This window comes from Rutidosis leptorrhynchoides, unplaced genomic scaffold (assembly GCF_046630445.1).
Source record: "Rutidosis leptorrhynchoides isolate AG116_Rl617_1_P2 unplaced genomic scaffold, CSIRO_AGI_Rlap_v1 contig520, whole genome shotgun sequence".
Classification (NCBI taxonomy): Eukaryota; Viridiplantae; Streptophyta; class Magnoliopsida; order Asterales; family Asteraceae; genus Rutidosis; species Rutidosis leptorrhynchoides.
Window position 1 is genome coordinate 1 of NW_027266747.1, and position 25,247 is coordinate 25,247.

At 37.5% G+C, this 25,247-nt stretch overlaps 3 protein-coding genes across 3 annotated transcripts; all 3 read right to left on the reverse strand.

Annotated features, from left to right (window-relative positions):
• Positions 1 to 6: 6 nt before the first annotated feature.
• LOC139884215 (pyruvate, phosphate dikinase, chloroplastic-like) lies at positions 7 to 6,713 on the reverse strand (the record flags this gene model as incomplete). Its single annotated transcript, XM_071868281.1, has 12 exons — positions 6,697 to 6,713; positions 6,495 to 6,587; positions 2,446 to 2,516; positions 2,294 to 2,367; positions 1,795 to 2,028; positions 1,578 to 1,715; positions 1,266 to 1,428; positions 953 to 1,188; positions 727 to 855; positions 329 to 508; positions 109 to 246; positions 7 to 33 (listed from the first exon to the last, which is right to left on the reverse strand). Coding segments are annotated over exons 1-12 (1,500 nt in total), but the record flags the coding sequence as incomplete, so codon positions are not given.
• Positions 6,714 to 15,984: 9,271 nt separating this feature from the next.
• LOC139884212 (uncharacterized) lies at positions 15,985 to 17,597 on the reverse strand. Its single transcript, XM_071868278.1, has 2 exons — positions 17,529 to 17,597; positions 15,985 to 16,359 (listed from the first exon to the last, which is right to left on the reverse strand). The coding sequence occupies exons 1-2, from the start codon at positions 17,595 to 17,597 to the stop codon at positions 15,985 to 15,987; spliced, it is 444 nt and encodes a 147-aa protein (XP_071724379.1).
• A 4,329-nt stretch (positions 17,598 to 21,926) lies between these two features.
• On the reverse strand, positions 21,927 to 25,210 carry LOC139884213 (putative E3 ubiquitin-protein ligase RF298). Its single transcript, XM_071868279.1, has 2 exons — positions 23,141 to 25,210; positions 21,927 to 22,475 (listed from the first exon to the last, which is right to left on the reverse strand). Exons 1-2 carry the CDS (start codon positions 25,208 to 25,210, stop codon positions 21,927 to 21,929), a joined length of 2,619 nt encoding a protein of 872 aa, XP_071724380.1.
• Between the last annotated feature and the right edge of the window lie 37 nt (positions 25,211 to 25,247).

The window sequence follows — 25,247 nt, forward strand, 5'->3', positions numbered from 1 at the left end:
ACCAACATCCTCTGGGCTAGTTTCTGTCCTTACCTGTAATCAGGGCGGAGACACAAATTTTAATAATTCGTCGAAAGACATATTCCCCGAAATGCATTCGTGCCTTACCAAGATTACGCTCTTTCCTTGAGAATGCCATTGTTCGGCATCTTCTGTAGAAAATACAACTTGTCCGACGGCTGCTCCAGGAGATGCTGGCAAGCCTGTTGCGATCACTTTGCTTTTATATGCAGAGGGATTCTCGAACTGATCAATGGAAATTATAGCAATTTTTCAGTGGATTCTTGTACATAATTTTTATATGTTTTGTGAATTTTGTGTTATTTACTTGTGGATGAAGAAGTTGGTCAAGATGTTGTGGCTCAACCATCTTAATTGCAGTGCGAATATCAACTAGTCCTTCATCAACCATGTCGACTGCAATCTTTACAGCACCCTTACCGGTTCTCTTCCCGGCTCGGCATTGCAACATCCATAGCCTATTTTCTTGAACAGTGAATTCTATATCCTACATGCACAAGATAGGAAATATTGAGGCACAGTTTGTTGTCTGACAGACGGTCCTTAGAATTTGGGTTAATTTCGTAGAACTCTTTCAGGTTTGTCGTATTTTATGCTTTTTCCTTTCAGTGTTGCAAGAAAGTTACAAACCCCTCCTATTTGATGAGAAATTTACTAGAATGGCCTAATAAAATAGTATTAATAGGACATTGAGAAATGTTCTACCATCATATCTTTGTAATGTTGCTCTAGAATTTCACAATTCTCCACGAGTTCCTCGTAAGCTTGAGGCATCGTAGTTTTCATGGTGTCCAAGTTTTTCGGTGTTCTGATTCCAGCAACCACATCTTCTCCCTTTACATTAAATTTAATTCCATTCATTAGTGATTAGTTATCCATAATATCGTCTCAAGAAAATACAATCTACCATACTATAGTCTATGATATTTACCTGAGCATTCACGAGAAACTCTCCATAGAGCTTGTTTTCTCCTGTGCTAGGATTTCTTGTAAACAGCACACCGGTTCCTGAAGTATTTCCCATATTTCCGAAAACCATCGTTTGAATGTTGACGGCAGTACCCTTTAATCCAACTATCTTATTGATGGCGCGGTACTTGATGGCTCGAGGACAGTCCCATGAGTCGAAAACTGCTCTAACAGCCAATTCTAATTGCTTTGTTGGATCTGCAGATGAATAGAGTCTATTAAACTACATAAGAAATGGAGACGTTTCTTCTTCTTCTTCGAGTTGTTATGTATACCTGAAGGAAAGTCTTTGCCTTTTACTTTGATATAAACTTGCTTGTATTGCTCTACTAGCTCTTTTAGGTCAGAAGCTGTAAGATCAGTGTCCTGTTTAGCTCCTTTCGCTTCCTTAACTTTTTCCAGTCTTTTTTCAAATTCCGCGTGAGGGATTCCCATTACCTACATTTTTAGGGTTAAAGAATTAAATTCTAGCTATTTATTATTATAAAGCCAATTAAGGCTAGGCCAAGTTTGTTAAATTCTATATATATATATATATATAGGTTCTATATGGTTCAAGTTTGTTAATATCATGAAGAATCACTTACAACATCTCCAAACATGTCAAGAAATCTTCTGTACGAGTCATAAGCGAATCGCTCTCCGCTTTTTGTGGCCAAGCCAACGACAACTTTATCATTCAGTCCAAGGTTTAGGACAGTGTCCATCATTCCAGGCATTGAGATCTAGGAAATCGCAAATTTTTAATTTAGACTTAAAAAAGGAAAGTTAAATTGAGAAAAACCTGACCCTAGGAAATCTTACAGCAGCACCGGATCGAACAGATAGAAGGAGAGGCTTAGAAGGATCTCCGAGTCTTGCTTCAATATCCTTTTCCACACTGTTCAAGCCTTCAATTATCTCATCCCATAATCCTTGTGCTAAATTCTTATCATTCTGTTGATATTCCTCGCAGGCTTCAGTCGAAATCGTAAATCCTGGTGGCACCGATAAACCAATACTAGCCATTTCTGCCAAATTTGCTCCTTTCCCTCCTAACTACATACAGATACAACACCAATAACCATCATGAAAAACTTCCGAAGTGAACTCAAACCGGCTCTCATGTCCGGTTCGGTTCGGTTCAATTTTATTGATGTTAATTAATAGAAATTAATTCGGTTGGATTCTGTATTTTCCCTCCATATAACTGACGTATAGTAGTAAGAATTTTAAGTCAAATGAATTTAACCAAACTGATTCAGGTCGATTTGGTTTGGTCGATTTCGGTCTAACATTGGAAACCCATGGATGAAAAACTTACCAAGAACTTCATGTTCTTGTTGCCTTCACTCCTTCCTCTGCCAAAAGTAAACACCCTCTGCAAAAGCAATTTTTCTGAGAATAGTATATATGCAAAAATCAGGGGTTACCGGATTAGACTTAATTACACATGTATATATATATATAATATACCTGACCAAACCGGGTTCGTTTGGTAATCTCCAAAGGAGAAGGGTTCTCTCTCTTTCTTGTGTTTTCCATAGCTGAAATTTAAAGAAAGATATTCGAGCTTACTTAGGAAGCAATTTGAAGGGGTTTTTAGGCAAGACTACTCGGATCGAGCTGATTAAAGAAGAATTACGCAGATTGATGAAAAGAGAAGTTAGCCAAGTTTTATAGGGAAGAAGAGAATCCATATTTTCTGGCTAGGGATAAGATGAAATAATCTGAAAAAATATATATATATATATATATATTTTGACCCGTTATTTTTTTTTCTTGCATCCAACAAAATTCCTAGAAAGCTTGCAGGAATTTGGTTCCAGGTTTTTTTTATTTAGTCTACTCTTAGCCAAAATCCTAAGATAACAAAAGGTTCCGTTTGACTTTATATTCTGAGTTGTGGATTTCTTTTATAGCATTATCACATGATTCACTCGATCACCGATCAGACCAAGCCGTTAAAACTAATACTAAAAATCTAATGACAAATAGTACTTGTTTTACGAAAGAAAATCAATCATCGAATATAACCTTTTTTTGAAGTTAATCATCGAATATAACCTGCTATACAAAATGAGTAAGTACGTACGTCTGATTAATTTTAGATTATATATAGTGGAATACATTAGGGACTTACGGATTCAATTATATATGCCGTATTGTCTGAAATAGTGAAGTAGTAATACTTTTTCCAACGAATTTAATAGTTGTTATCGGGTGTACTTTTATCTTAAAGTTCAAGTTCAAAGAAAACAATTTTTAAATGTGATTGTAATGAGGTGGGATCATAGTTATTGATCAGGATATATTTCGCGTATCGTTTTGTCCGATTTTTATATCGAAATTTATGTATCGAAATTTATCGTAGGATACGGGACCAATTTTTATAAACTTAAAATATATATTATAAAAGATATATTACATATTAATTATCGAATAAGTGAGAAAATAATTAACATTAATCATCTATCATGATATAATACTGTACTGTAATCAATTTGCAAGTATTATATCAATATATCATATCCAAATTCATTTAAAAAATGTAAAATATCAAAATATAACTAAAAATATTGTTAAACCCTCGACCCATATCTTTATTACCATCATTTAAAATTGTGAAGACTTCAACATTTTTATTAAATGCATGAGCTACATCTTCAATCTCTTTGCCATCTATCATAATTTGTTTATTTTTTGATAAAATTCTAATACAAACTACCCACGCTTAGTCCGCTTCCATTGAAATCGAACTCATGACCTTTCGATGGAGGAAATGCCTAACTATTAGGCCACAATAATTTTAATATTAATATCATTAATATTTTTTGACCTATTTTTTTGACATTCAGTATAAGGGTCTTGAATTTAAACTTGTCACGAATTTATTTAAAAATAATTTGTCGGTGTATCGTTTGTATTGTAAAAAATACCGAATTGCACCATTGAATCGCGGGATTCATACGGTATACAGAGCCAAAAAGGATACGACACTCTGATGCATATCGTTTTTATGTAAAAATATCGAATCGTAGGATTTGTATCGCGTATCTTGGGATTCTTACAACCGTGGGTAGGACTATCCACATTTTGTGCAAAAAAGTACTAATTCTATCTCAAAATACAATATGATATTTTTATTTTTGTATCATATATAAGACGAAAATAGTAATTATACTTTTTGCAACAATTAATGTCGAATCCTCAGGTCATTGTCGTGACCGGCAACTATTGAACCAATATTTTCTTTTTTTTTTTTTGTCTTTTTTGATATTTATAGAGCCAATATTGGTTGAGCATGGAATCGGTTTAATATATATTACGAGTTAACTGAAGGTTCGAATTATCTTTATCAATATTTATTTTGATGGTTATTTTCTTCAGGAAGATTTGCATACTTAGATTATTGACCTAGCTCTGATTAAAACTTTCAAACGGAAAAGATATTATTTCCATAGTCCCAGAGAATAATTAGAGAAAGTTTTTTTTTTCTATAAATAATTAGAGAAAGTTAAATATATAGAATAGCCGAATTTATATATGATGGTTGGTTCCTTGAATTAATTAAAATAAAAAAACTTTAGCTAGGTTTGTATGAAGATTTTACTTAAAAAGAAAAAAAAAAGGTTTGTATGAAGATCAGAACGCCAAGAAAGAACACTGAAAGGATCAACATGTTGACGTCTCGATATAATGAATTAATATAAAGGACAAAATTTATTTTGTACTATATGCGTAACTCCCCATTTTGGCTCAAATAATTATTATTTCTATTATCTCAAAATGAGATTTATCATCAAAAAAATCTCAAAGTGGGATCATAGGGATATGAATCATGAGAAAATGAAATGGCACACTGTTCAAGAATTATACAAATAAGACAAAAAAAACTATCTTTTTGTACCATTTTTATCTTTTGTACCATACTGCCTACCTACACTTCGTAATTTATGCGCTCCACTCACTAGCTCAACACAATACGTTTCTTCATATACAAATTAATTCCTTCAAGCTAGGGATGAGAATCAGGAAATGAGTTGGGCCAGCCCAATTCGGCATAATAAAAGTCTGATTTATTTCAATTCATTTCATTATAAAGTTCAGGTTTTTTTCAATTCGAAATTTAGGCTTGAAAAATTGAGTAGATGAGATTCAAAAATTTCAATTTTAGCCAAAATTTTTTTATATAACATATTATGAAAGAATAATATAAATTTTAAAATTATTTTTCGCTTTAAATAATTTAGTAGATGAGATTCAAAAATTTCAAATTTAGCCAAATTTTTTTTATATAACATATTATGAAAGAATAATATAAATTTTAAAATTATTTTTCGCTTTAAATAATTTAGTAGATGAGATTCAAAAATTTCAAATTTAGCCTAAATTTTTTTTTATATAACATATTATGAAAGAATAATATATATTTTAAAAAAATGGAAAGCGAAAAATATATTGGCCCTCTAGGAATCGTTTATGTGTTCATAAATAGGAGGGAGCTCTTGAATTTTGATCTTTGGAGGCTTTTAACTCGGCTCTTCTTAAAAAAATGTTGGCGGATTTTTCATATGCCTTCTTATCTTATGACTCGAGTACTAAAAAATAAATATTTCAAACACTCCCATTTATTTGAGGCTCAAGTCCGCAAACAACCCTCTGATATTTGGCGAGGAATCTGTGAAGCGCTTCATGTGCTTCTGTCTGACCGCAAGGGGGAATTGGAAACGACCACAATATTCAAATTTTCTCCGATCGTTGGGTAAAGAACTTGTCGGATAGTCGGATACTTGTGATGAATCGTGAAGCCATAGGTGTCTTCGGCTGAGGACCGGCCAGGTACGTGCACTGGCTCTGTCCCCTTTGTGAGGCCACGAGTCCGGAGGCACGGACATCACCGGACTCGCCCTCCTTAAGAGACCGTAAGTGCCAAAAAGCCGAGGAGACCTATGGTCCCCACTCTGCACAGGTCGGTTTCACAAGTACTGAGCATCCAAGAAAACCCTAAAAGCTCCCCTATATAAAGACCTATCTCAGATGTCAGAAAAGAGAGATAACATTCATAAGAGACACACAAGAGGTTATTGGTACTTTCTCACTCTAGAAGTCGGACACTTCCCTCTCTAGATTCGAGATCCACCACGAGGCCCTCGGCTTCGTGGCGAGCCTTGCAGGCTAGCTCCAAGCCGTAGCGCTCAAATACTTCTCACCCCCATTATGTTCCAAGTCACTCAAACTTAACTTGAAGACAAATCGGAAGAAGGCGCGTGCTGTCCACATCTAGATCGTTTCTCTCCGCGACGAAATATTGGCGCTGACCGTGGGAAGTTCGTGAAAAGTTACCTTTTTCTGCATTCAGTCTTCATCGAGTTTTCCAGGTTCAAAGGTTACAGCTGTCTTTTCGGGCAACTTCCTTCATAGGTCTACTAGACTTACTATTGCTATTTTACTAGCATGAGGACTAGATTCGTTATTGTTTAACCTGATCCTGAACCTGAAACCGCGCTACTTGTTGCTCTCACCTCCACCAAAAATAATCACCGCCAGAATAGAAACCGGAGATCTTCTTACGCTCCTTTCGAGGAGCACAAGTACTTGCATAAGGGTTATAAATCCTGAAATACATGAACATGGGAAAGCACATGACAAGAATTTGAGTCACTCATCTAGCTCTTCTAGGGGAAGTATGCATACTACAACTAACGCCCGCCCTCCTCGTAGCACAATCCCTTCAGCTCCATGGCTACTCCATTACCCAGGCGCGCTCAGACTCAATTGGGAGAAGCTACTTCACAACCTCGAGGACAGTCCAGTCGGTCATCCCGACCCAACCAGAACCTCCGACAAACCATTAGGAACCGTAACGTCCCCAAAGAATCGGAATCATTTGATGAACGTGAGCTTCTCGACAGACTCAAAGAATGAAGGCTAGCAGAGGATTCTCGGCGTCACGCCGGTATCCCTCTGCCCTATGATATGTGTAGGCTCAGAGAGAGAAGTTGTCCTCTCCTGGACAATGACAACGCTTATAGGCCGTTGCCGATGCAACCTTAGCCTCGTTTTCCGCAATCACATGGAGGCGCTCCACGACTCGGCATGAGTCCAGCGCCACTTCCACGCAGAAATTGAGCGCAGGATGCCACCCCCTTCGACCTGGAGCCCAGCCGCACCACTTTCTAATCCTCTCCAGCAATCGTACTATCCTTCACAATCGTCACCTCAGATGCCAGGGATGCCCGCGTATTACATGGTTGCTCCGCCTATAACTATGCATAACGGGCTTCCAATCGGCTATGCCGTGTATTTCAACACTGCATATGGGCAACCAGCCATACCTCCATCGGCTCCCCACCGTGCTCCTCCTACTGGGACAGAGCCGAGGCCTCCCGCTCAGTCAGATCCTATCTCCTCCAGGGTTGGAGGCACGATACATATGTTTACTGGATACGATGAACCAACCCCGAGGGCGCTGATTGAGAGAAAGGCATGTGCCGATGCTGTCAGTACTGCAACGCCCGACACATCCCTAGGTTTTTCTGACCCCCTAGTTATCGCGATGATGATAGCTAACATGTCGATCATAAAAGTGCTAGTAGACGATGACAACTCTATCGACGTTCTCTACTACCATGCGTTCCAGGCTATAGGCCTGACAGACGCGTATTTGTCGCCATCACCAAGGTCGATCTATGCGGTCAATAGGGTTGAAATCCTATTAGGGGCCAGATCTGGCTCCCTGTGACCATCGGGACCGGGGCTCGTAAATCCCTACAAATGATCAATTGGTTGATCATGGAATGTCCTACAGAATATGAAGCAATTTTTGGCCAAAAAGGGATATCAGCCTTCTCTGCGCGTGGCATCTTTTCTCTACCAGGCCTTCAATTTTCCTACTTCCGGTGGTGTTACAACTGTTCGCGGTGCCCAGGCCGAAGTCAGAAAATGTCGTATAGTCGCCGAAGAGTCAAAAGAGCACAAGGGACTAGCTGACCCATCGGAGCACGCTTCACTCGTACAGTCGAGAGCTATCACGACATTAGAAGTTTCGCGCCAAGCTCCTAGACAATCCTTAACCAAGGGTTTCGACGCGTACAGTGACTTCACTGCATCTCGAGCCGAGCCGGCCGAAGACACGACGTCGATCTTAATGAATACGGCCCATTCCGAGAAGCCCATCATGATCGATCTTGGACTCGGAGAAGATGCCCGAGAGGAGATTCCGATGCCACTATCTAACCCGCTCAAGGTCTCCTTCACCATCAGTCGAGGTTTACTCGGACCTGTGGTTATGCTGTTTGGCCTTAGGAACGCCGGAATCGTCCACCAAAAGTTAGTGAGCAAAACCTTTAAACCTCTGACCGGCTATTACTTGGGAATTTATGTCAATGGTATGGTGGTTAGAATTGTTAAAACCGATGGCTATGAACATAGTTTAGCACAGTCTATTTCCACCCTTAGCAAATGCTAGATAAAATTGAATCCTGCCAAATGCACCTTAGACATAGGGTTAGGAAAACCCCTCCCATTCTTTGACACTCCTAGGAGAATTTTCAAAGGAACTCCGGAATGTCGAAATTTTTTTCCAAGATTGGGGCAATCTGTGACCTCTCCTATCTCCTTGGCAAGCCCAGAGGGAGAGGAATGTCCTGCTATCTCCGCCATGGCCGTTAATGCAACACTCGTCAGGAAAGAGGATCGAGCTCAAAAGCCGGCATATTGCGCCGACGAGATCCTCCCAGTAGCTAAAGCCCACTTTCCTCGAACTGGGAAATTTGCCTTATCGCTGGCGATGGGTGAACGAAAGTTGAAGCTGTGCTTCTCAATCCAAACTCAAAAGCTCACTATTCCGAGAGAAGCTGCCTATTCCGAGAGAAGCTGCCATCATGAAGGGCTCCTTAGCCATGGAGAAAATGCCATCTGAGCATAACGAAGCCCAAAGGGCAGAAAGAAATGACTGAGAAACCGTCCGAGCAACTGCTCAAGTCAGCCCTCGATCAACTTCTCCACCAAAAAAAGCACAAGACCTCCAACCAAATGCTCATTACCATCCTGGGACAAGCCGTTAAGCCCATTGGGAGGCACATATTGTTCATGTCGTCTGCAAAGGGGAAATGCTAATCGGAAGCATCAACTTTAGCTGCAAGCAGACCAACCTCGGTAAAAACCCCTGCGTATCACAACAGTGTTAAAGTGAAATCCCAGTCTCTCACACGAGCAGTCGGATCCACAAGATCGGACATCAGCATCCTAATGCCGAAGAGCCACGTGGGCCGTGGGCACCCCAAGCGATGGGAAAGTCCGCCCCTTGGCCAGCACCACTGATCACTGCGCCCAACATTTCTTATCCAGCCCTATCCTGACACAAAGTAGTTCATGGCTAGTATAGGACGAGCTCTCACCTAAAGAGGATCTCCCCAAAACTATCTTATTTGACCCTACGTGGCATATTTCTTAAGCTCCTCTGAAGCATAAGACTTATTTATTAACAATGTGTGAGTCCCATGAGAGGCAGAATGAAACGGACCGAATGTGTGAACTGATCACTCAATGTTTCGACATTTTTCACTTGGCCGACCTCAGTTATAAGCACAGAGCGGTTGCGGTGCCTAGACATTAATAGGTATAAGTCGCTGGTTAAGAGCCAAGTCCACCTCGGTGCCTCCTATTATCGGAGCAATGCATGAAACAACTTTCGGACCCCAGGAATATAGTAGCTGGTCAAGAGGTAAGTCCACCCCAGCACTAGCGTCGAATAAGAGCCAAGTCCACCCCGGCGTCACCTTGGGTTCGAGGGGTTCAATCCATAAAGGATCTAGCCGCTAGTTAAGAGGTAAGCCCACCCCAGCACTAGGCGTCGGTTAAGACCCAAGTCCACCTCGACAATCCTTTCGATTGATACATCATAATTCTTTACTATGTCTAGAGCAGAAACTACGAATAAGCCGCCGGCTAAAAGTCACGACCACACCGGTGCCTCTTTTTATTTGGACAGAACGAGAAGTAGGAGTCCCTAAAATTGAAAGGTCAAGATGTTTGTTAAGAGCTTAAAGCCACGCCAGACACTTCCTTTTGCTTGGGCCAATTTAGTAGGTCCTAAAATGAAAAGGTCAAGCAACATGTTAAGAGCTACGGCCACACCAATGCTTTCTTATACTTAGGCCAAGATTGCAACTTTTAAAGATTAAGATCACCTAAGAGCTAAAGGCAACATCAATGATAAATTCTAAGTCGAACGGTTAAAGTTTCCTATGTCCAGAAAGCATAAAATGTTGGGAATCGCATCCACGTGGACATCGGATTAGCCAACACATGGCAATGTGTTAATTGGTAGAATTCTAAATTTTACTTTGATCAAATCGAAATATTATCATGTAACACTTACATGGTCAATTAACGCGTAGCGGAAAACCGTGATATGTCATATCGAGCATATAATTGAATTACTCTAATTCAATCTAGCATTTCACATGCAACAAATATATCATCGTATAAAGTATATAAATGACATGACCATTCACATGAAAGAATATCCAATGTCCGAATTATACAATCCGACATTGATTTACATCATTCGAAAATTACATCCAAGTAGAAAATAAAGTCTCCTTGCCTCCAAGTCTCCAACCTGAAAAACAAAGGGTTCGAAACCCTAACTTCCGTTTCTCAAACGGAAAGGTTCAAGAGCCTCATGTGTGACTCCTCTAACGGTATCCACACAAGAGAAATTATCCATACTCATGTATATGCTATGCTAGATCACAAATACATAATTTCACAAACATGATATCTCAAAACTCTTTTTGAGACGATAAATTCATAGAACTCCATATAATTGTCGAAACACCTTTCCACGATTAACCGATTTTCATAAGCTAACAGCTTAACATATCAATTTAATATAAGAGAAGGAGAATAAGATATTATCCTTAAAAAACTTAAATTATTTCTCTTTCACTCTATATATATATGCTCCTTGTCACCAAGAACACACAAACTTTCAATTGAAGAGCTAAGAAAAATTCAGAATTTTTCTTCTAAGCTTTTAAGGCTTCCAAACCCTTTTTGAAAACTCTCTGCTCGTTCTCTGCTTCCTATCATCTCATACATATCAATATATAATACATATCACTATATAAGATATTTTTAGTAAACTCTTTAACCAATAGGAAAACAAGAGAAAAATTGAAATGTTGACTAAGAGATTGAGGTAAACATTAATTAGTTACAACATATACTAATCATTTGTGACATAATATATTTTCGTTATAATACTTTAATACAACCAAAATATATTAGAAGCATACTTGGAGTTTCAAGTTAATTTCAACTCTTGAAATCATGAAATTGAATTTGTTTTCTGTAATCGAAAAATTTCAATTTTGATTCTAACACTTAGAATAATTTAATTTGATTCAATCATACACTTACGATTAACCAAATTAAATATCATGTCCGATGTATAGGTTTCTCTTTTAGTGTGTGTCCCATTAGGTTCACCAATACGCTAGTAATAGAATCGTATTATATAAGTCATGGTTATCGTCTAGCAACGAGCCATGAAGACCTAGATATAGGTGAATATGTTGTGAACCTTTCCGCTTATAATTTTCATGTGATACGATCCTTTCGCCAATCTATGTCCCGATTGAACTTAGAGCATGAATGATTAGTCGAAGCTCTATCAGTTCAATAACTATGTATCTATTCAAGTTCATGACTTATATGTCATTAGAAAACTCCTTTTCTAATTTTCTTATTACCTTGCGCAAAGATTTTAAGTCATGGTTAATATGAAAACATAGGACATCATTATCCTTTCGATAATTGACGAATCCTTTGTTGACACACACCGATCTTCATATATAACAAATCATGCCGAAGTCACTCCCTATATTGATGCTATAATTAGGGTAGTGGTTACAAACATAACTTGTTATATATAAGATTACCGTGGTGTCTCAAGTCTAAGGATTAATTACACACCATTGTAATGTGAGAATCCTATTATCTACTTATGATTGCACATAGGATTTCTCGTCGGGTCAATAAAGTGAACTAGTTCTCTAACTAGCACCTCCGTATGCACATTAGTGTCTCCATACTAATATCAATGGAATGAAATATCTTCCCAATTGATAATGCATCATATGTACTAGTCTATCCGAATCATTAATGTCCCATCTCAATGATTCCATGACTAGGTATGTTTAAGATCTAGGCTTGTAAGGAACATATTCCATGATTATCATCACTATGCATAACCATGTTCCATGAGCCACATTGATCTTAAGACCTTATCCAAATTACTTAAATATATCACATATATTTACAACAAGTAAAATGATAAGTAGTACTTTTATTAAATACAAATATTTAATTTATATTACTATTCAAAATAAGATTATAGAATTGCCTAGATACTAGCGAATCTCGAGCCAATCACATTGGTTCTAAGGGCACATTTCTAACAATCTCCCACTTGCACTTAGGAACAATGTATCATGAATTTAAGCCCCATAATCTCTAGATGACGTTCTAAAGATGGTAAAAATACAGGCTTGTTCAGTGGATCTGTTAAGTTCTCTGCGAAGTCAATCTTCTACATTTCAATGTCACCTCTACCAATGATCTCTTGGATCAAGTGATATTTCCATAGAATGTGTTTGGATTTCTGATGAGACCTTGGTTCCTTAGCTTGTGCGATTGCTCCATTATTTTCACAGTACACACTTACTAGACTTTCAATGCTAGGAACCACATTCAACTCTTGAATGAAGTTTTTCATCCTAACTGCTTCTTTTGCAGCCTCTGAGGCAGTAATATATTCAGCTTTTGTGATTGAATCTGCGGTGGTCTTTTGCTTAAAACTATTCTAGCAAACTGCTCCTCCATTTAGGGTAAATATATAACCCGTCATGGATTCCAGATTATCAGGATCTGACTAGAAACTTGCATCAACATGACATTCCAGTTTTAAATCATTTTCTCCATATACCAGTAAAACATCTTTAGTTCTTCTCAAGTACTTTAAGATCACTTTTATTTCCTTCCATTGACTGACCAGGATTTGTTTGAAACCTACTTGTCACACTTAAAGCCTATGCAACATCAGGTCTTGTACATAACATGACATACATGATACTGTCGATTGCTGAGGAATATTATTTTGTTTCCATATTCTCTCTCTCTGTTCTAGGGTTTGAGGGGCAAATTTCTTAGAGAGAGAAGTCCCACAAGTCATGGGAAGAAACCCTTTCTTGAAAATTTCCATACAAACCCTTCTCATAATTTTTTCTATGTACGAGGATTAGGATAAACCGAGCATCTTCTTAGATCTATCTCTATAGATCTTAACCCCCAGTATATAAGATGTCTCTCCCAAATCCTTCATGGAGAAATGATTAGACAACCAAGCTTTTATAGATTGCAAGATACCTACATCATTCCCAATGAGTAGCATGTCATCAACATAAAGCACTAAAAATGTAACTGTAGTTCCATTTACCTTCTTGTAAACACATGGTTCGCTCACATTTTTGATAAAGTTAAACTCTTTAACTATCTCATCAAAATGAGCGTTCCAACTTCGGGAAGCTTGCTTTAGTAATAAATAGACTTTTGGAGTTTACAAACTTTTTTGCTCACTCCTATTAGATGTGAAGCCTTTTGGTTGATCCATATAGATCTCTTCCTTAATGTTACCATTAAGAAAAGCAGTTTTCACATCTATTTGCCATATCTCATAATCATGATATGCAACTATGGCAAGCAAGATCCGGATAGATTTGAAGATAGCAACTGGAGAGAAGGTTTCTTCATAATCAATACCTTCTTTTTGGGTATAACCCTTCGCTACCAAACTAGCTTTAAAGGTCTCTACCTTTCTGTCCATTCCACGTTTTCTCTATAGATTCATTTGTATCCAATAGGTTTAACACTAATTGGTGGATCTACCAAAGTCCATACTTTGTTGGAATACATGGAATCCATCTCAAATTTCATGGCTTCTTGCCATTTTCCCAAATCGATGTCTGACATCAATTTTTGAAAACTCTATGGATCACTATCCTCATATGCCAATTCAGAAACACCCTCAATGAAAAAACTACTTTTGGTCTTTGATCTTGTAAACCTTCGAGGAATGGATTCAAGTGATTTTTCAGAAGGTTCTTTAGGAATTTCCTTTTTCCACTTAGAGAGGTGTAGTTTGTGTTTCTTGAATTTCTTCCAGTTCTACAACATTGCCATTATTTCTATCCTATAGAAATTCTTTCTCTTAGAAAATGGCAGTCCTAGAAACAAACACAATTTGTTCTATAGGATTGTAGAAGTAATATCCAATACAATCTTTTGGATATCCCACAAACTTACACTTAATGGATCTACTATCCAATTTGTCTCCCACTGATTGCTTAACATAAGCCTGACACCCCCTTATTCTCAAATATTTATAATTGGGTGTCTTTATTAGTCCACATCTGATGTGGAGTATTAGGTACTGATTTAGTTGGCACCCTATTCAAAATATGTGCTGCCGTTTCTAGAGCATTGCCCCAGAACGACTTAGGAAGATCGGTAAAACTCATCATGGAGCGAACCATATCTAATAAAGTTCTATTCCTTCTTTCAGCTACACCATTTAGTTGAGGTGTACCTGGAGGAGTTAATTGAGAAATAATCCCATTATCTCTCAAATAATCAAGAAACTCTGTAGACAAATATTCGTCTCCTCGATCTGATCGAAGAACTTTGTATGTCTACTAGTTTGGTTTTCTACTTCACTTTTGAACTCTTTGAACATTTCAAAGACCTCACATTTGTAGTTCATCAAATACACATAACCATACCGTGAATAATCATTAGTAAAGGTTATGAAGTAGACATAACCATATCGAGCACTAACATTTAGTGGCCGAAATACATCAGTATGGATAAAATCCAATATATTTGAGGCACGTTCCGGATGTCCAACAAACGAAGATTTAGTCATCTTACCTTTTAAACAAGATTCACAAGTTGGCATTGATTCTAAATCGGATACATCAAATGATCCATTTTTTACCAACTTATGCATTCTTTGTTTAGAAATATGACCAAGTCTAGCATGTCAAATATTTGCATCTTCTTGATTAATTTTCTTCCTATTTATTCTTTGTTGCATATGAACCATGGAATCATTGATTTCGATAACATAAAAATTGTTCACTAATGTACCACAACCATAATATACATTATCTTTAGATATCGTACATTGTTTTATCATATATAACAAAATGATATTTCTCCTTGTCTAACAAGGGAATGGAGATAATATTTTTTATAAGTGTTGGTACAAAGAGACAATTATTCAAAACCAAAACTTTACCAGATTCCAAAGGTAAATGTACAGTCTCACTGGCAACGACATCAACAGTTGTACCATTCCCAAGTCTTAAGGACACTTCCCCTTCATTAAGCTTTTGGCTTTTGGTCATCATCTGTAACATATTACAAATATGAGAACCACAACCGGTATCTAATACCCATGAAGGATCATTAACCGATAGGTTAATTTCAATAAAGAACATACCTGAAGTGGAACGCTTCCTCTTCTGATCTACTAGATAGTCTTCACAGTTTCTTTTCCAATGCCCAGGCTTATTGCAATGGAAACACATTCCTTTCTCAATTGGCTTAGGCTTTATATTTGTAATCTCCTTTTTAACGGATAAGGTATTAGAACTTTTCTTTTTCCCTTTATCCTTCTTTCAAACTTTCTTTGGTTTAGGAGATTGTGAGGAAGAACCAACAAATAAAACATTTTTATCTTTCTTGGTTTGACTCTCAGCAGTGACTAACATGCTCAATAATTTAGGCAATGAAACATCCATTTGAAGCATATAAAAGTTAATCACAAACTGATCATAAGAGTCTGGCGAAGATCGCAAAATGAGATCAGTAGCTAGATTATGATCTAGATACAACTCATTACTCTCGAGTTTCTCTACTAGAGCAATCATCTTAGAAACATGATCATGGACCGAAGAGTTCCTTAGATATCTGATGTCTAACAACTCGAGGGTTTTCACCATACAACTCCTTGAGGTGTTTGTAAATCTTTGAGGCATGTTTCATGGTCTCATGTTGTCTTTGAAGATCAGAAGACATAGAGGCCAACATGTAACACCTTGCAATTTTATCATCTTTATGAAATTTTGCCAAGGCAGCTTTATCCTCATCTTTTGCATCTGATGGCAATTTTGGTGGAATTGGAGCATCCAAGATATAACGCAAGTCTTTAAAATCTAAAACAATTTTTAGATTCCTCAACCAATCGAGATATTTGGGACCAATTAATTTATTGTTGTTGATAATACAAGCAAGCGGATTTTTAAACATTGTGAAATGCTACAACAAAATGTAAACAGAGAACAATCAAATAATTTGAATAGATAAAACATATATGATAAAGCACAAATCATACATGAATGTTCCCACTACACAAAATGAACCTTAGCACCCTCAAGCTAACATTAGAATCATCATTCTAACATGTAATGAGATTGAGATCCAACTTAAAACTACTATACATCTGAATTTTATCAGCAACGTATAACAATTTTAAAAGGTAGATAACTCTTATCAATCATATCTCATGTGACTCTCATATCCTGGCCTTACTATTTACGTCACCTCCAATTTTATGGACGCTTTAATGTAAATAACGTGTTAAGTCATTTAACCCATCATTCTTGCACATAGTCTAATGAACACGTCATGATAGTCCCCAATTTTATGATCGAAGTATCATACCGCACTATACTTACACGCTAATCACATTTATAAATTAGCAATGCCATCTCCACTACATATGTATTCCGAATTTTATCGACAAATACGTATTTGATGAAGATTCACTAACTAACTAATGATGGAAGGCCACAATTGAATTAAACTCTTTAAAAAATTGTTAAGACTTACTATTAATGAGAACTATTCTCATAAGGGATTTGATTGGTCTCATCAGTAATGACAAATAGAGCATACATATGGAATTCTATGCATATAGATATTTCTCGATGTATTTATCTCATAAATACACGAAGACAAGCAAGATATGTAATTTTCTACGCATCTTATGCGAGAGAAAGTGAGTTGTACATGGCTCTAATGCCACAGTTGAGGAATCGCATCCACGTGGACATCGGATTTAGCCAACACGTGGTAATGTGTTAATTGGTAGAATTTTAAATTTTACTTCGATGAAATCGAAATATTATCATGTAACACATACATGGTCAATTAACGCGCAGTGAAAACCCGTGATATGTCATATCGAGCATGTAATTGAATTACTCTAGTTCAATCTAGCATTTCACATGCAACAAATATATCATCATATAAAGTATATAAATGACATGACCATTCACATGAAAGAATATCCAATGTCCGAATTATACAATCCGATATTGATTTACATCATTCGAAAATTACATCCAAATAGAAAATAAAGTCTTCTTGCCTCCGAGTCTCCAACCTGAAAAAGGGTTCGAAACCCTTACTTCCGTTTCTCAAACGAAAAGGTTCGGAGCCTCACGTGTGACTCCTCTAACGGTATCCACACAAGAGAAATTATCCATACTCATGTATATGCTATGCTAGATCACATATACACAATTTCACAAACATGATATCTCAAAACTCCTTTTGAGACGATAAATTCATAGAACTCCATATAATCGTCGAAACTCATTTCCACGATAAACCAATTCACATATACTAACAACTTAACATATCAATTCAATATAAGAGAAAGAGAATAAGATATTATCCTTGAAAAACTCAAGTTATGTCTCCTTCACTCTATATATATATATGCTCCTTGTCACCAAGAACACACATGCTTTCAATTGAAGATCTAAGAAAAATTGAGAATTTTACTTCTAAGCTTTTAAGGCTTTCAAACCCTTTTTAAAAACTCTCTGCTCGTTCTCTACTATCTTTGCATCCTATCATGTCATACATATCAATATATGCATAAGATATTTTTGGTCAACTCTTTAGCCAATACGAAAACAAGAGAAAAATTGAAATGTTGACTAAGAAATCGAGGCAAACATTCTTGCCGCCATACTCTCTAATCAATTTGCATTAATTAATTAATATTATATATCATTAATTAATCATATTAATTAGTTATAACATATACTTATCATTGACATAATATATTTTAGTTATACTATTTTAATACAACCAAAATATATTAGAAGCATACTTGGAGTTTCAAGTTAATTTCAACTCTTGAAATCATGAAATTGAATTTGTTTTCTGTAACCAAAAACTTTCAATTTTGATTCTAACACCTAGAATAATTTAATTTGATTCAATCATACACTTACGATTAACCAAATTAAATATCATGTCCGATGTATAGATTTCTCTTTTAGTGTGTGACCCTTTAGGTTCACCAATATGCTAGTAATAGAATAGCATTCTATAAGTCATGGTTATCGTCTAGCAACGAGCCATGAAGACCTAAATATAGGTGAATATGGTGTGAACCTTTCCGCTTACAATTTCTATGTGATACGATCCTTTCGTCAATCTATGTCCCGATTGAACTTAGAGAGTGAATGATTATTCGAAGCTCTATTAGTTCAATAACTATATATATTCAAGTCCATGACTTATAGGTCATTAGAAAACTCCTTTTCTAATTTCCTCATTACCTTTTGTAAGGATTTTAAGTCATGGCTAATATGAAAACATAGGACATCATTATCCTTTCGATAATTGACGAATCCTTTGTTGACACACACCAATCTTCATATATAACAAATCATGCCGAAGTTACTCCCTTTAGTGATGCTATGATCAGGGTAGTGGTTACACACCATTGTAACGTAAGAATCATATTATCGACTTATGATTTCACATAGGATTTCTCGTCGGGTCAATACAGTGAACTAATTCTCTAACTAGTACCTACATATGCACATTAGTGTCTCCACATTGATATCCATGGAATGAGATATCTTCCCAATTGAAAATACATCATATGTACTAGTCTATCCGAATCATTAATGTCCCATCTCAATGATTCCATGACTAGGTATGTTTAAGATCTAGGCTTGTAAGGAACATATTTCATGATTATCATCACTATGCATAACCATGTTCCATGAGCCACATTTATCTTAGGACCTTATCCAAATTACATAAATATATCACATATATTTACAACAAGTAAAATGATCAGCGACGCTTTTATTAAAGACAAATATTTAATTTACATTATTATTCAAAATAAGATAATAGAAATGCCCAAATATTAGCAAATCTCGAGCCAATCACATTGGTTCTAAGGGCACATTTCTAATAGAAAAAGACTAAGATGTCGGCTATGAGCTACGGTCACACCGACGCTCCTTTTGTTAGGACAGTGCAAAGTGAAATCAGAGCCTATGAAAGCAAAAGGGGGAAAATCGTCGCCTCACCTAGATGAAGCCAACGCCTCCAGCTGATCAAGGAAAAAGACTCAACCAAGAGCAAACTAGAAAAAGACCAAGACGTCGGCTAAGAGCTACGACCACACTGGCGCTACTTTTATTCAAGCTACATTTATTCAAGCTAAGTCCTAAATCAGCAAAACGAAGCCAAGCATCAGAAAAGGCTAAGCCATCGCCTAGGGTCGAAGGCTCGTTTTGGTTGGGACACGCAGGACACAGAGTCACTAAAGGCCGAAGTTACGAGCCAGCCTCAAACAGATATTTCAAGCAACTTCAAGCAGAATAATAGTAAAAGCAAGTATGCAAACATAAGAAGCTCAAAAAGAAGCAGAAGTTCAGAAAAATGCAAAGAACTAGACAGTCAAATTGTAATAAAGTCAAAAGCCCCGGCGAGGCAAGTATACGAAATTTGTTATCTATAAGGCCAACAGGCCAATATCTATGGCACGCAGACCAGGAAAGCTAACAAAAGTGGCAGCAAGTCGAGCACCTAAGAAATCATGGCGAAGCCGGAATGTGAGCACCATGAGAAGACCCTTTCGGAGGAACCCCCGGTTGAGTAGGAACTCGGTATAGGGCCCCATCGTCCTGATGAAGGAGGGAATCGGCAAAGGCATTGTTATCCAGAGTTTCGGCCTTGACCTTCTCTCTCTCAGCGTCGTGATCTGCCCTAGCCGGAGATGGATCCCTCTCTTGATAAAGGGGTAGAGACTGGTGCCTCTTTGCATCATATTCCGCTCGACCCCTCGCCAGTTCCCCCTTATACGGAGTCCAAACTCTCCCAGTAAACTCGAACCTAGGGTATAATGCCTGCATAGTTGCCACTGCCTCGCTAAATGCCTCAACTTTGTATATGGCCGAGTGCTCTTTAGCGGCAAGAAGTGCATCGGCCATGAATTCATCTGAGCGCCAATAGTCTTCCAGGACCCGCTTGGCGCTAAGTTTCGCCTCCCAATGTGTATCATGATGATATTGAAAATAATACAATTATACCCGTCGGATATTGATATCCAACAAAATTTGGGTTAGGTTTCTACATTTTTTCACCCGGTCGGATACCTGCATTATTATAATACACTCGCTTATGATCTCATTTTGAGTTAGGTTTTTTCGAAATAAATGGGCATCTGGTCCGTTATCATCCCTATCCACAAGCCATCCTATTTGAGTTTTTCCAAATTTTATTAAATTATTTTTTGTACGTGAAATACATTTGTCACATCTTAATCGTGAAACTCGAATCTTAGAAATTTATTCGAGCTCGACTCATAAATTTAACTATGATTCTTAATTAGATTTCCATGACAATGAATACTGCATTTTTTTCCCAATTCTCATGAAATCTTATTTTAGTAATTATAAATTTTATATAATTGTTTTTAAAATATTAATCCAATTTAATGGTTACCAGTACAACAAATGGATACTCATTCTAAAGCTTGGCACATGGATAGGAGGAATATTGACATTTAAGTCGATGTATTAGTGTGGCTCATGTTATGTTCTTATACGATATCAAACGTAGATTTGGTTTAGCGGATCAAATTTTTACTTATGTAAAGATTGGAATGTCATAATTAAGTATATTTATAGAGATTAAGCTAGTCAATTCCGCCTTCGTTAAACAATTGTCCTTCATATGGGATGATATTTTGCCTCTCGATTTCTCGATTCTCCTCTTTGGAGATTCTCTATTAGCATCTCAATGCCTATACACGATGTAGTTTCATTGTCTTAATTGTATTCTTCTTTATAAAAAAAAAAAAAAAGAACAAAATGTTCAATATTGTTGTATGGTTTCTAATAATACTCTCTCCATTCAAAAATACATGTCTCTTTATCTATATAATGTAATTTTATATCGGTAAAGGGATATATATTTCCGGACGGAGATAATAATAAATAACATAAAAAAGATATAGAGAAAAACAGGCGGATTAGGGAAAGTTCATATTCTTGCAGAAGTTCACATCCATATACAGTCTAATTATCAAGCTTACTAGCTGAGTACTTGTAATCTTGTATGAAGGAGTCGTGTTGAACTTTTATTTCTCATCTGAGACGGTATATTTCACTTGAAATACAGTAGTGAAGTTTGCCTAAGGTCGGCTAAATAATTATGTCATTTATGTTTAATTTTCATGGTCATTGGGCTTGACAGGCCCAGTCACTTATTTTCCTCTCAGAAATTCTTACTTGAATATTTTAAGTAACCGGCCCAGAAATGAATATGCCAGAGGTGACCTGACAAGCAAGGAAAGTGCCCAACTCAATTAGTCAAAAAAGAATAGAGCACAAATATCAACCTTTTTCAATTTGTTGATTCAAAGTAAAAAAAAAAAAAAAAAACCTTTTTCAATTTAGATAAAAACTGGGATTGTCTCAGCAAATAGCAATGTTGGATTTCATACCAGTCCTGTAATTCATTTATTAATTAAAAACACTCGACACATCTTTGAATCAAAATTAAGCCTTAGCCTTGGCCTTAGCAAAGCGTACGTTAATACGACGCTGGATGGGAGTCCTACAAGATGGACAATCTTTCATCCCTTGCTTCTCATGCTGTTCATTGCATGCTGTACAAACCACCTGATGAGCACACGGGACGAATACCACACACCTTTCTTCTGACAAGCACATCACGCATTCTCGTTCACGTTTCACGCCTCCACTTCCCGAGAAGTCCTTCAAATCCGCCAACATTTCAGGAAAGTCAATCTGGGTGATGCTGCTGCTTTTGTTACTATCTGATGATAGTTTGCACACATAGCTTCCATCGATGCCCCGCCGGAGGGCAGCGATTTTCGACGAATCTTTCTTCAGTCTCATTTCAGAGATCTCTTTCTCGAGCTTCTGGATATCGTCTTTGTATAGCTGCAGATTGATTTCGGCTTTCGATTTGATCATTTCCGCCTTAGAATTCACCGATTCCTCGAAATTTTCTCTTTCCTTCCTTATTGAATTGGCCTGCTCTAGAAGGTCTTGCTTGGTCTTCTCGTCTTGTTGCCATCTAGCCTGTGATATATATATAACATGGGGCTCACCACCAAAAGCCACAATTACAAGAAGCATTTGATTTGACGCAGTTGTAAGGGCGCATTACATAACACAAGGGGCTCACCATCAAACTGCACATCTGAGTGTATCTTACCAGTATCATTACCAATATTATGATGCTCATGGTCGAAAATTTTCACTCAAATAAGCTTGGTATCACTTGAGAAGGGCTAAAACTACCCAATAAGCATCTGTCACATTACACATGGTAAACAGAAAGCAATTGCGACAATTTCAATGTTCCACTAGACAAACTTGCAATTCAAGAATCAAGGTTGTTGAATGGTTTTCAACGTCCCACAATTTTATTTTCGGTAACAGCACTTCTTGAGACACAAATAGCAAAATACCACAGCATGTGATGGGTTCAACCAAGTGGCAATTACAAAAATGTTGCTACCTCAGCAAATAGAAAAATACCAACAAAAACTTCCTTGTTATTACCGAAGAATCACATCATGTTAAAGATGACCTCAGTCTCAAAGATTACACCAAGTTTATAAGTAGCAGTCACAAAGCAGGATTACTATATCAAAAGGGTAACCCTATCTCAAACAATTCAGGGCAAAAAAATGAAAGAACAAACAGAAGATCTAGAAAACATTTTACTAGCTGTAACATACCTCAGTTTGTTCCTGTCTAACCTTCGCCTGCTCTAGTTCCGGTAATAGCTTTGCCACCCGAGCTCTTTCAGCAGCAAGCTCTTCCTGGAACATAGTTTTCTGCTTCTCCCATGACTGGACTTTCATAAGAGTCTTCTTCTCTCGTTTCAAAACCTCTTGAAAATTTGCAGCTGAGACTCCTGCACGAAATTTAGCAGCCTCCATATCTTGCCTAAGAGCTGCATTCTCCACTTCAAGGTTACGAACTGCATGATTTGCTTGATCCACCTGGCTATTGGCCTTACGCACAGCAAACTCCATATCGGAAAGCTTCTTAACGGTACTTTCCTCCAGAGACTGTTTCTCTTTTTTGAGTCGTTCGACTTCTTCTTTCTCTTGCCTCAAAGCTTTATGTTCAGCTTTATCTTTACCTAGCCTACGAGCAGCCTGCATCACCCTCTGATTGGCCCATTCTGTCCATTCTTGGAGCTGATTTTGCAGTTCTCGTACCCTGGGGACCAACTTCAGGATTGTCTCATCTTTACTGTCTCGTGGAACCCACTGAACCAAGAATTTATCAGACGGAGTCCGAGCAGAACTACAATTAGATGCCTCAGCATTACAGTCAGAGGGAAATTTAGCAGAGTTGCTTTTGGTAGGTAGTGAAAGAGAAAGCTCAGTATCGGGTATGGGTAAAGCCGACGGAGCATTCATTGGAGGTATTATTGATGGTTTAGTAGGCAGCACAGAAACAGTGTTTGTGCTCCCCAACTTTAAAGCAATACAAGAAGATCCAGGATTATTTGAGAGATTACGGCTTCTATTCTCGTGAGAAACTTCAACTCCCATGGCTTTACTCAATCTCACAGAAGCATGCTTTAGAGCGGTAGAGTCTGAGACAGGTTTAAGTTTCTTGTCCAAGAAAAAACTACCCAATCCACTCGATTTAGCGGCTCTCGAGGAGCCTTTCGATCCATATGTCCTATAGTTTTTCTCCAACAAAGACTTTTGTCGTAATATTTCTCTTTTGGTCATACCATGCACTTTCCTAGTTCCTACAAACTTTTCTTCAAACACTGGAGATTGAGAAGTCCCAGCAACGCTAAATGTTTTATGCAAAGTATCTGAAGTAAAACTACAGACATCCTTCTCTGCAAGAATGAAAGATTTTTTTGATTTTGTCACATTTGGCACTCCAGCCACAGGGAGTGCAACAGGTTGAGAACTAGGAGGAAAAGGAATTGAGGAAAGTGAACTATGAGGACTGGGAGAAAGCAACTCGGAACTTTTGTCTTCTGTCTTAGACTGCGATTGTGTGGAGACAGAAGAGCTTCCAGATTCATCCCCATTGAAGCTGCTCAATGGATCCCCATCCACAGTAAAGGCATGAGGTAAATTCATGTCTGTGATCAATAAATTCCACATTGCATCTCCAGTACTAAAGAATGGCTTTACCTCTCGAAGGACACAGACTTGTTCGGCAAATAAATACTTCTCGAGCTGTTGTAGATTCTCAAAACAATGTTCGGTTGAAGTATTAATATCCTGACCACTACAAAGAAATGCTAAAGTATTATTCACTATATTTGAGATAGTATCTTTATTACCATAGCAAACGCCGGGCCTCAAAACAGCTTTTGAGGCAACTTCTTCCGGGTAACCACAAGCAACAATTTTTCTTATTGCACTCCGGAAACTTACATCCAAATCCTGTAAAACAAACCTTTCAAGCTCGTCTTCTGTATATTCACCCCAATGACCCTTCTTAAATACCTCTACTTCTAGTTCTTCTGTCGTTGGACTTGGCCCGACCTCGGATAAAGCTATCGCACTAGACAATCCAAGGTCAAGCTTCAAGCCATCAGAAGAACGGTCAGGATTAACACCGCACAGATCACAGGCACTAGAGTGACCGTGGCTCGGGTTGATTTCAAACTCGGCTTGATTTGAAGAGATGAAAGTATTCAGTTCGGTGAAAGGTGGATCAGCCCGGAACTTCCTCTTGTTCCTACTTCCCTTTTCTTGTACCGACATCAAAGAGGACAATTGACATGTGGCAGTACTATTTCCTTTCGCAACCACACTTGCCATTGTTTTAAGCTGCGGAAAACAATATCCATTTTTAATA